This window comes from Phoca vitulina, unplaced genomic scaffold, assembly GCF_004348235.1.
Source record: "Phoca vitulina isolate PV1807 unplaced genomic scaffold, GSC_HSeal_1.0 scaffold24, whole genome shotgun sequence".
In the NCBI taxonomy this organism is placed as follows: domain Eukaryota; kingdom Metazoa; phylum Chordata; class Mammalia; order Carnivora; family Phocidae; genus Phoca; species Phoca vitulina.
Window position 1 is genome coordinate 27,573,299 of NW_022589727.1, and position 12,210 is coordinate 27,585,508.

General features: G+C 42.2%; 1 protein-coding gene across 4 annotated transcripts in view; it reads right to left on the bottom strand.

Annotated features, from left to right (window-relative positions):
* The window catches only part of LAMA1 (laminin subunit alpha 1), a 161,537-nt gene that overhangs the window by 88,283 nt on the left and 61,044 nt on the right, over positions 1 to 12,210 (bottom strand). For all 4 annotated transcript variants that reach the window (XM_032421153.1, XM_032421152.1, XM_032421154.1 and 1 more), the window contains exons 7-15: positions 11,407 to 11,524; positions 10,116 to 10,294; positions 9,323 to 9,428; positions 7,172 to 7,332; positions 6,089 to 6,229; positions 4,743 to 4,916; positions 2,934 to 3,035; positions 1,536 to 1,747; positions 640 to 751 (exon numbers count right to left, since the gene is read on the bottom strand). In XM_032421153.1, the coding sequence (XP_032277044.1) occupies positions 640 to 751; positions 1,536 to 1,747; positions 2,934 to 3,035; positions 4,743 to 4,916; positions 6,089 to 6,229; positions 7,172 to 7,332; positions 9,323 to 9,428; positions 10,116 to 10,294; positions 11,407 to 11,524 (1,305 nt within the window). The remainder of the gene's footprint in view (positions 1 to 639; positions 752 to 1,535; positions 1,748 to 2,933; positions 3,036 to 4,742; positions 4,917 to 6,088; positions 6,230 to 7,171; positions 7,333 to 9,322; positions 9,429 to 10,115; positions 10,295 to 11,406; positions 11,525 to 12,210) is intronic.

Below are 12,210 nucleotides of genomic sequence, written 5' to 3' on the forward strand. Positions count from 1 at the left end.
GTGGTGGTTAATGGTGCACATGATGCTTGGAACCTGATATAACTACTTCCTAGCTCTTTCCTACAGAAAGAGGTTAGGATCGTGCCAAATACATAGAAAGTCCTCAGCAGGAGAGAGTTATTATCAATATTCATGTCCAAATAATTTCAAAATATATTTCAGAAAATTTTTTTAGTGACAGATTACTTTTACTGGTGATCACAAGCGCATTCTCACACACTTCATTGTGAAGTAGAGGTCACCCAAGTTAACCTAGCTGGGGGCCATAAAAAGTCTCAAAACGGGCCTGGCTTTCTAGGTGGCACGCTGGTGATTTGTAAATGTCCAGATACAATCAAGTTCAATCCTCCTTAGAAATGCAAACTATGGCATGGGCAGTGCAACTTTCTGGTTGACTAAGGTAAGAGGGTAGACTGAAATCAGGCCACTTCCACGTGTCCCAGGACTCTCCTGGAAGAGGCACCAGATTGCCTTAAACATTGTGACTTCCAATATTCCTAAAGCTGCCCAAAGTCTCAGCCAAATGTTAGGTTTCTAAAGTTAAAATTCAAGTGCGGGTTATTGTATCACCTTTAATGTGCTTTTTTTCTCCTTAGGAAAGAACAAAAGGAGACAGGAAGGGAAGAAGAGGAGGCTTACCTCACAGGAGATCCCTCCGTAGCCTTGGGGACATTCGCAGTGCTCCACCTCGGTGGCCAGCGCCAGGTCTATAACGTTAGGGCTGGCTGTATCCAAAGAGACAGAATCCAACCTACCAATAGACAGGAGTCATCCCGTGACTCAGACGCCTACCTGCAAATGACAGCTAACATCTTGATGAAGGTGGATTCTTAAAGTTTTCTTCAAACAAAAAGGTGATGTGACTTTTGTAAGTTACTACAGATTTTCCCACCAATATGATTTCTGAAAGCTGTCAGTATTCTCTGGAAGGCCTTTGCAACATTTGGTGCAAAGAAGAGTAGTCGCCCAGACAGCTGTGGGAAGGGTCTGATGTTGCCCAGTCTGAGTTGAAACACTTCTGAAAAACTAACCCATTCAATCATCCTATCTCAAATACAGAGATTGTTCTTAAATGTATAATTCTGTGTTTGCTTTAGTCCAACGTGCATGCGTAGCCGTAGCCTGGCATTGCCAGAAATTGACCTTCTGGAAGTAATAACATGACCGAGGATGGGAACACTAGCTTAAATAGACAGGAAAATCTAAGACCATTAACAACAGGAGGGTGAAAACAAGATACAAGGTGGTCCAGACAATTGTGAACTTGTCAGGCATTTCTCAGAAAACCACCCTGAAAGTTTCTGATCCTGATGTCAAGATGATCTCCTACTGAGGCACACTTGTCATGGACCACTGTTCTTACATCGTCACTAAAATTATAGTAATAAAAATATTTTTTAAGGCAGCCAGTTCCATTAGTTGTACCCTTAAAATAATCAAGGAAAATATATTACACTGAAAATACATCATTATTAATAGATGAAGACGAGATTGAGGACCCTTCCCATGAGCTTTCCCTCTCTTTCAATACACACCTATAAAGAGCCATTTTTGCAGAATTGTAGTTGGCTCTAATCAAGAGATGTGTCACGTTGGCAAGGACAGTCATCAGCTGGTCGCGATCTATCTCCCTTTTGTTATTAAAATCTCGAAAGTTCTCCGGCACAAGTCTGACCACGTTCAAGTACTCTTCATATGGTTGTAATGCCAGGCCCTCAGCCTGGGTGCTTAAAGTGAGTCCATTTCCCTAATATTTAAACCAAGAGGAAATACATTTGTAATTCAACTTCATGATCAAAAAATAAAAGCAAATTTCTTTTCAGCAACGTGGCTTTTCATTTGTGCTTAGGTTCTCAGGGCAAACATGTAATCGTATCTATAACTCTTGGTTCGGAATGATCGGAGGAGAGCTATTTCCTTGTATTCCCCTCAGAGGGATTCAGAGAATAAATCTAAAGCCTGGGTCCTGTGCTGGGATCTCAGAAGAGAAATAACATGTATGCGCCCATAGCTTTCCTCAAAGCAATGAATCTGACACCCCTCATCTTTAACTGAAGAGCAAAAGTAGAAAAGTATATAAAGATACCTCTAGCTTTCCACAAAATTGCCATTCCCAAAAATGCTTTATGTCACCCCGATCCCACTTGCCGCAGGCTGGATGGGGGGTGCACATCATTAAAGGTGCTGGGAGAAAGGGACGTCTGGGTGGCTCAGTCAGTTAAATGTCTGCCTTCGGCTCAGGTCATGATCCCAGGGTCCTGGGATCCAATCCCATGTTGGGTTCCCTGCTCAGCAGGGAGCCTGCTTCTCCCTCTCCTTTTGCCCTTCCCTCCACCCTCCACTTGTTCTCTCTCTCTCTCAAATAAATAAGTAAAATCTTTAAAGAAAAATAAAAAATAAAGGTACCAGTAGAGGGGGCAGACACTGCAGACTAGAACCTGAGGTGGTTTCTTACCTTTGGGAAAATTTCCGGTGAGGCTGAGCTGGGTCTTTGAGTGATGGGGCGGAGGGGAGTGAGGGTACAGTGGCTGAGGACAAAAATGGGAACCCATCTTCCGTCCCCACGCTGCCAAGCACTACTGGCTAAGCATTCATGTGGGCGGCAACGTGGCAGGAGGAGACAGAGGGACTCAAAGGGCTGACAGGGTACTTCCAACGTCAGAGCAAACCCGTCTCCCTTCTCAATGTGAAAAGATGGGTCAGCTTCAGGGATCGAGGGAAGAGCCCCATGTGCTGTCCTGAGGCAATTCCAGGAATGGGCCCAAAGAGAATTGTCACCAGTCTTGGTGGTGCCTGGATGAGGTAAAGCCTTGCTGAACGGCCACCTGGCCCTGTGCTCCCCGCTACTATGGCCTCCCTTACCACTTGGAGTCATGAACTGTCCCCCAGAGAAGCCCTTCTGCTCTACAGCAAAGCAATGTGAAAGCAACTACCTTAATGATAACATCAGCGTAAGACATGAGGTCCCCGTCCACCGTCTCCACGGGAACATCGTAAGACACTGTGTACTTGAGGAAGCCACCAAACGCAGTCAGCTGAAAGAGGTAAGCGAGAGTGAACACGGAGGGCACATGACCACAGACCCTCTGTAAGAGGAAGTGGTGGCCAGGATCCGTCGGGAAACAACCCGGCTGCAAGGTGTCCAAGTGGCCACGGTACGTAAGGGAGTCCACAGCAAGGCAGTGAAAAGAAAGCATATTATACGAGTATGTTGTTTAACCAATATTACCAAAATGCAGGATGTGATTTAAATGTACAGAAGAAAGATGTGCTCCTTCTTAGAGAAAGCCCAAGGTGAACGAGCATCAACTTCTGTGAGTCACATAGGAGATGTGTATTTCACTTAAATTTTTTAGGATTTAGGAGTCAGATCCATGATGATAATCCCAACATTCTGATCTCTTTGCACTGCTTGTAGAAGAACAATAAGGAACAGGACTCAGCAGCTAAAAGATGGACTACAGGTTTTTCCTCCTGGTCATATCCTTTCATATAAAACGGAGATGTTCTTTGTGACAGCTGTGTGACACAACAGCAGGCTCAGAATACAGTCTTTGCACCAGAAAATTACAAGAGTGGTCTTAACAGAAAAAAAAAAGATCACCGACCTTTGGTGATAAGACCACATTATAAAGAGAGCACATCTTCTAGGATTATAATTTGATGGGAAAAAAGAATCGTTTTCAAAATAAACACTACTTAAACCTAAGTCTAAATAAAATAAGTTGTAAAATTAAAATATAGCCAATAAATGAAATAGAAACTTCCCAAGCTATAAGACCCGCACTACGATGAAACATATACCATTACTTCAAAACAAACCAAATGCACAGGGAAGGTAAGCACGGAGCTTGAGCCACTGAGATAGATTCTACGGAGTATATTTTCGGATCATCAGAATCTGGAGAGAAGTGGCAATATTGGGGGCGCCTGGGTGGCTCACTCAGGTAAACTAACCTTTGAACCAAACTGCCTTTGGTTCAGGTCATGATTCTGGGGTCCTGCGATGGAGCCCCATATGGGGCTCCCTGCTCAGCGGGGAGTCTGCTTCTCTCTCTCTGTCTGCCCCCTCCCCCCGCTCGCGCTCTCTCTCCCTCCCTCCCTCTCTGTCTCAAAGAAAAAAAAAAAGAAAAAAAAAAGAAGTGGCATGATTGGTAAGGAAGAAGGGGACAATGGCAGATTAAATCATATTAACCAAATTTCCACTTGGTAGAATCACCACTTTGCATTTTCTTAAAATGGGAAGTATTCTATCTTTGCTAAATGTGAATGTTAGGTGAGAAAGAGTCTGTCTTGATAATGAAACTGGCAGGATACCAGCCCCAATGCCCAGTCTGTCCCGCCCAAGTTCCTTCTGCGCCAGGCTCTCCACTGAGCCCTGGGGCTAAGAAAAGTACAGGGCTAACTAAACAAAGCAGGAATTTGCCCAACACTTCACAGAGGCCCAAGTGATCCAGGAACGCAGAGGAAAGTGGAGAGCCTGTCATGGGAGGAGGGGACAAGACTTCCTACAGCAGCCTGCCTATGACCAATGTGGCCAAGAACAAAGTTCATAGTCTAATGATGTAATAAAGTCACCCAAGGCTAAGCAAGACCATGTGAGTCAGGTGTAAGTAAATGCTGTATAATTATCTGTCAAACCCTCGAGTGACCCTGAGATGACTTAAATTGCCAACAAGAAGTTCTTTCCTAATGTGCTCTGAGATCTTTGTCCAAGATGTCACTTCTGGCGATGGCCCTACCTTATTTCCAAGGTAGGCCTCCGGGGCCAACCAGTAATACTTGGAAGTCAGCCTCTGCAGGACCACCGTGTTGTTGATGCTAATCCGATGACGCCCACCCAGCGCATCTTGCTGAGACAGGATCTTGCTTGGACTGATCAGGTCAGTGACCAGCCACCCAGACATATCTTTCACCTTAAAAAAAGATTCAGAATTTCAGAATATGAAACTGAAGTCCCCTGAGATTTCACCCAGGCCAGTACTAATATCCCTACAATGAAGAAACAGACCCAGAGAGCTTAGCTAAGGACAGAGTTAACACACTGTGGCCACAGAACCACACGACTCATGACCCTTCTACTTGTCAAAGGATCAAGAAAATCTGAGAATGAATCAAACACTCTCCAGATCCCCAGATCAATTATAAGCAAGTTGGCGAGCAAAACTGTGACAGACACAGATATATATTTTAGATTAAAAAAAAAAAAAATAGCAAGGATCTTAATAGATGCATTGAACAGCTTTACCAAAAAGCTGAAAAATGTATAAAAATAACCTCCAGATCCTATCCTCCTGATTTATCATTTACAAAGAGATGACAAGCCATCACCCCAGCATGGCAGCCACAGGGATTCACCTTCATTCTTAGGTACCGATTGGGATTCCCACTCCCTCCCCGATGTTGCTCCCACTCCTCACCAACCTGCCAGGGAGGGAGGGAGGGAGAGAGGGAGGGAAAGGAGAGTCAGGGACTAGCAACCCCCCTACCCTGAATACAGCTTTCCCAAGATGGCCATGGGGAGGCCAGGTGGTTACCACGGATGAGCCCTGTGCCCTGCGGTCCTCCCTAACCTCGGGCCATCACACTGTCCTCCCCGGCACCATTTGGCATCCCCCTAGGACTCCTCATTCCCAGAACAACTGAGGAATCAGTTGCCTGCCCTCATAATCCCTATGTCACCTGTTGTTATTCCTACCCTCACCAGGTTCTCTGAGCTAGAAAATTCTGCATGAACCCATGTCCTGGCCTGAGACCAGTGTGGAGCAGTGGGTCCCAGAACTCACCTCTGACCCCACAACCAGATGCATTTCCCCACAGAAGAAATTGAGACATGATACATTCTACAGTATCATAACATCCTATTGTTTGGATAGGGAAATATATGTAGGAACAAACACATGACCAAGAAAGAAACTTCTGTGACACTTTAGTAGCCGGCTGCCTCTGATCCATGCCAATGTCATTCCAAACGGCCGGGAGTGGTGGTACAGGGAAAGGCAGCCCCCTTGCTTTAGAACACAGCTCCCAGAGAGCTCCTTTGAGGTGGTGCGTGTCTTAAATCCGGACTCGGGGAAGGTACCCGCACCTGACTGATGGACCAAGAAAGGCTGTCACAGACGTCAGAAACGCCAAAGCAGAAGCACTCTGAGCAGCCCTCGGGGTTTCTCTCCTTCAAGTTATAGAATCCTGGCTTGCAGAGGTCACAATTGTCTCCCTCAACATTTTCCTGCATGGAGTAGAGAAAAGATTTGAAACCAGTGAGTCTAGATAGATAGAATAAAGTGACATTAACAAGAAAGGTGTTTGGTGATCCAGAGAAACAGGTAAATAAATAGATACTCTGAGGAGACGTAAAGCCTCATGAAGTCATTATTTCCAAAACAGATATTTTGAAATTATGACCACTTAATTTTGTAGGCAAGAATGAGGGTCAGGATCCTAGAGCTCGGTCATTTATATTGAAATGACTTTTTTCATATTGTTTTGTTTGAAACCTTCCATTTTTGCTGATCTTTCGAGAATTTTAAAACCCGAGGAGGGCTATATAATTGTTTGTCTTATTAATAAATGCTCAAGATTATTTTCAGTCACTTATAAAATGTGCTCAAGACTCTGCTTACATGGGAAGAAGCACAGAAGATATAATGGGAAGTCTCATAAATTATGGTTATCATGGGGAAATGGCTATTAATATCAGATAGCAAAAAACCCCCACCTCCATGGTACCCAATGACTGTGTTTTTTATCATTGTCCAATTTCTTTTTAAGAGAAATCCAAAATAACATATCTGCCTTATTTGACATTTTTACAAATTTAGTATTTACCTGGTTCTCCTCTAAACATTAGGCTGGAACAGAATGTCAGAAGAGATAATGGCCCAGGCCTAAGAAATGCAGTATTTGGTTTCATCTTGGAAGTCACAGAAATACCTCCGGAATAGATGGCCACTGCCCAGAAGGCACCAAAAAAGCAAACTGGGTGCCCATCTAAGGCCAAGGACATAGACTGTGACATAATGTCATGCTTCTCAGGAAGGTATGGGGAAGCAGAGTTCTATTTAAACCTTGCTGCTTTGCTCAAGAACTGATCACCTTAACCTATGGAATGTGTTGCTTTCTTAGGATACCTCAAAAGAAATTCAGGGTCATCTTTAACCCCCACGCATACCTTACAAAGACAAGGCTCTGAGCATGGGTCCTCATTCACACTCCCAGCCCGACTGCACTCACAGCGGACGCAGGCTGGGTAAGCCTTGTAACCAAATTGGCAGCGATCACATTTTTCTCCTGCATAGCCTTCCTTGCATGGACATTGACCTGGCCGCTTCCCTGGGAAGAAAAGGATGGCAATGGCCCAACAGGAGGGTAAAAAGGTTAAAGCAGGGGTTGACAAACTATTTCTGCAAAGGGCCAGAGACGAAATATTTCAAGCTTTTTGGCGAAAGGATCTCTGTTGCAATTACTCAACTTTGCCCTAAGTGCTTGGGAGCAGGCAACAGATGGGCATAGCTCTGTTCCAATACAACTTTACTTACAAAAACTGGTGGTTTGCCAGATATGGCCCATGGACCACAGTTTGTCAACCCTTAGTTTAAAAAAAGAAAACAGAGATGAAAAACAGAGTCTGGTGGGAATGTCAAATTGTACCGTGACTTTGGAAAACAGTTTGGCACTTTTTCAAAATATGCAACATAGAGTTACTCTATGACCCAGCAATTCCACTCCTAATCATTTATCTAAGAACAATGAAAACATACATCCACAAAAAAGTTAGACATGAATGTTTGTAGCAGCATTATTCATAATAACCAAAAAGTGGAAACAAATGAAATACTCATGAACTGATGGATGGCTATATAAAATGTGGTACATACATACGATAGAGTAGTATTCAGAAAAGAAAAAGAAAAAAAAAGGACCAAAGTACTAATGGAGGCTACAGCATGGATAAACCTTGAAAACATGATGCTAAGTAAAAGAAGCCAGTCTCAAAAGACCATACATTGTATGGTTCTGTTTATATGAAATGTCCAGAATAAGCAAATCTGTGGAGAGAAAGATCAGTGGTTGCCTAGGGCTGGGGCGGAGGGCATGGAGGGAAGTGGGGAGTGATTACCAACAGGGAAGGGGTTTCTTTATGGGGTAATGAAAATGGTATATAGTGGGCTGTGTTGATGGTTGCACCCACAAATATACCAAAAAAACACTGAATCATACACTTTAAACTGGTGAATTGTATGGTAGTGAACTGTATCACAAAATAAAGCTGTTGTTGGTTTTTTTTTGTTGTTGTTGTTGTTTTTGAAAGCACAAGGGAAATGGTAAAGGGCAATGAGCACTATCCCTGATTTTAATGGCAGCTCTGAAACTTTCAGCTGTGTAACGTCAGCCAAGTTCCTTAACTGCTCTGAGCTACAGCTTCCTTCCCTATAAAATGCATTAAATAATTTATATCTGCTATGACTGAATGTTTAAATGATATATTTCTTAAAATGAACCTAATCAAGGGTAATTGTGACTACAATCAACATCATCCTCATTATCATTAGCATCCCATTACCAGTCCTGTGTAAGGATTAATTCAATTGTGTAAATTACCCTCCGCATTGTGGGTGGGCCCCCTGGTTGGCACATCCTTCCCAGCTGATCAATATCCATTTTAACTGCTAGTGACTGAGAATTTGATGAGGTCACAGAAGTCTTTGAACAGATGCAACCTTTTCAGGAGATTCTGGTATTTGCAAGTCCTTTGCCAGTTTTCGTAACAGAAAGAACACTGACATTTACAAAGTTAGCAGGAAAATTTGTTTGCTTTGCGAGATGATGTATGCAAAAGCCTTGTGAGTGTCTTCTAAGAGCTAAATAGAGGGATTGCTATTTACTGTGTTCCCCATATGGCTTTAAACTGAGCCTTATTTCTTCTCTCATCAAATGCTCAATTATCTACTCAAATGTCATTTCATCACCCCAACATTGCCCTCTTTACACCCCATCTCCCTCCAATCACGACTCCCAATTTTGCTTCATGCCCACAGGACTCCTCCCTACCCAGAGTTATATTATGCATGTACTTGTTCGTTGAGTGTCTGTCTGTGAGCAGGAATTTTGATCATCTTGTTCAAGTACATATTCCTGGGCCCTAAAGAATTGCCTGACACATAGTAACTGCTTGGTAAGTATTTTGTAAACAAAAGAATCAATAGAGAATCATATCACTCAATTTCTATCCAATTATGATAGTTCCACCAGGTACAAATCTTCCACAAAAAAAAAAAAAAAAAAAAATCAATTCAAGCACAAAAACCAATCAAGGACTTACCTTTGTGTAAGCCAGATTGGAGCTCATCTTTAATACAGACAGAACTGAGGGACCCAAAAGGGTCACAGTCACAGGCACGACAAGGGTTGTCCTCATAAGGAGACACCTGAAAGGCAGAGTTTGTCCTGGATTATCTTACTAGAATTATCAGCAATATTAGCAATAATATCAACAATAATACCAATGACAAGGTACTGGCTTTTCACTCAAGATGTGACTATTATAATGATTTTGTATACCCAGGGAGTGTAGGTCTCAGGAAAATAATGCGAGCTCACGCCAGAAAGCCCCAAACATTTTTTGATGGGACAGTAGCCAGTATCATTAGCAGAGTGCCATTCTTTCTCATGACCACTGTTATGGGGCTCCCCTCCGCTCTCTCTCACAGCCATGTATAAGCATCACCTAGACCAGACCTCCACAGGGAGCCAGGTGGTAACTACATATTAGGTCAGCTGAGGATGGACTGAGCACTTCCTACAGGCAAGATACAGCTGCAATAGTTTTTGGCTGACTCTTCCCATTCACAGTTAGTATTACAAAACCAAGATTACACAGCCAGTAGGGCCCCAAATCCAAGTTAAATAACAAGTGAACATCCTACTCTGAGCAAGAACACAGGACAGACAGAGCAGGAAACAGATATCCAAAAAATGCTACTAGCAGAATAAGAATATAAAGGAAATATTACAGAAGGGAATGAGTTTACAATATTGAAGTTGACCGTTGGCAAAATCTCTTTTCCACCTTGAAAAGGCAATGAAATTCAGCCTTGGTGAAGAAACACTCTCACCTTGTATGGTCTATAATATCCATCAATACAGGTTTCACAATTGATCCCCATGGTGTTCTGCAGGCAATTGACGCAAACCCCTCCTCCTCGGAACTGTCCAGCAGTATTTAAACTTCTCCTCTGATTTGCAACACTTTCATCATAGTAACAGTCTTGAGTTTTATTGTGACAATTACATTCTAGGAGAATTTTAACATCTCAATTAATATATTTATTATGTCCTATATAAAGAAAACCCTTCCTTCCCTAAGTTTCTATGACCGTAAATTAAATTAAAATTCCAGAATAAGTAAATTTAATAGGATATGGGCAATCTTATTGAGGACGATTGGGAGTAGTCATCAAAATTATACACATGCACACCCATTTGACCCCTCAACCTATCTTCTGGGATCACAATCCCGCAGAAGTACCTGCACTTATGAGTGATGTGTACAGGCTTAATCATCGCATCACTGTTTGTGTTAAAAAAGACTGGGAACACATGAACTATCCATGGATAGGTAGCTCTTTTAATTATATTGCATCCATTTAATGGAATTCAGTGGTACTGTTTTTAAAAACAGCATTCAAATAGAGAACAAACTAGTGGTTACCAGAAGGGAGTTGGGTGGGGGGATGGGTGAAGTAGGTGAAGGGGATGAAGACGTACTCATCATGATGAGCACTGAGTAATGAATGTATAGAATTGTTGAATCACTATATTGTACACCTGAAACTAACATAACACTGTGTGTTAATTATACTGGAATTGAAATAAAAAAATAAATAAAATAAAAATAAGAACAGCATTTCATATTGCTAACACAGAAAGATTTTCAAGACATACTGTTAAACATAAAAGCCATATGTAGGATAACATGCAAGCATGTCAGGCCCCATGTATGAACTACATTGGGGGTGGGGATATGTTGATGTAGGTTTTATTTGCATAAAAATTTCAGGAAGAACATAGGATGGAGACAGTGGAAGGAATATTTTTCACTACGTATTTTGTATATATTGGTGGATGTTGGAATCGTGTGAATGTATTGCCTACTTAAAAATTAAATCCAAATTAGGTAAAGAATACATCCATATATGGGAAGAGGAACCCGAGATAAAATAGCAAATCCCTAAAGATACAGGTAGGTCTCAATACTTTAAATCATATTCAGGTAATATGTAACTTTGGGAACTATTTGAATATTTAAAAAAACAAGTTACGTCCTAGTCCCAATGTTAAGTCATCATCAAAGTAAGCATGTTAAGAAGGAAAAACACTATATCCTTCCATTCTCAGTAGACCTACTTTCACATGTGTTCCCAGCAGAAACGGTGCCGGGCCGCCAGGGCTGTTGGTGGTACCCTGGACAACACCTACTGCAGCTCTCTCCGCAGGTGTTATGCTCACACTGACACTGTAGCTTCTAGAAATGGAGAATACAAAATGACATCTGGAAATTAACCTGTATATTTTTCGTAACTTTATTTATTTATTTTTTAAGATTTTATTTGAGAGAGAGAAAAAGAGAGAGAGAGAAAGAGAGAGCGTGTGCGAGCGCGTGCACAAGCAGGAAGAGGGGCAGAAGGGGAGGAAGAAACAGACTCCCCACTGAGCAGGGAGCCCGATGGGGGGCTCCATCCCAGGACCCTGGGATCATGACCTGAGCCGAAGGCAGACGCTTAACCGACTGAGCCACCCAGGCGCCCCGCATAACTTTATTTTGAAAAGAACTGATCATGGTCACATATCCTGCATGACAGTATACCTGAGGACATGTGGCTTCATCAAAGCATAGAGACATTCATTTTTAGAGAAAAATATACACACACGACCTGGTTACAAACAGAAGTGAGGAGGAATAAAACAAAACTAAAAATAAAATGGGTTCATGAACAAAAAGTTTTCCAAGTAAGATGCATGGATATTCAGGGTTTATAAGCTCTTATTAATAACTTTCTTGATCTTCCTAGGTTTCAGCCTCAAAAGAGGATAATCCTATTCAAGAGTCAGAGAATTACAAAGACTGGGGGGGGAAAATAACAAGTCGCTTCATAAAAATTATTTAAGAGGAGACAGGGTCTCATACTATTCACTTAGTATTATGTTAAA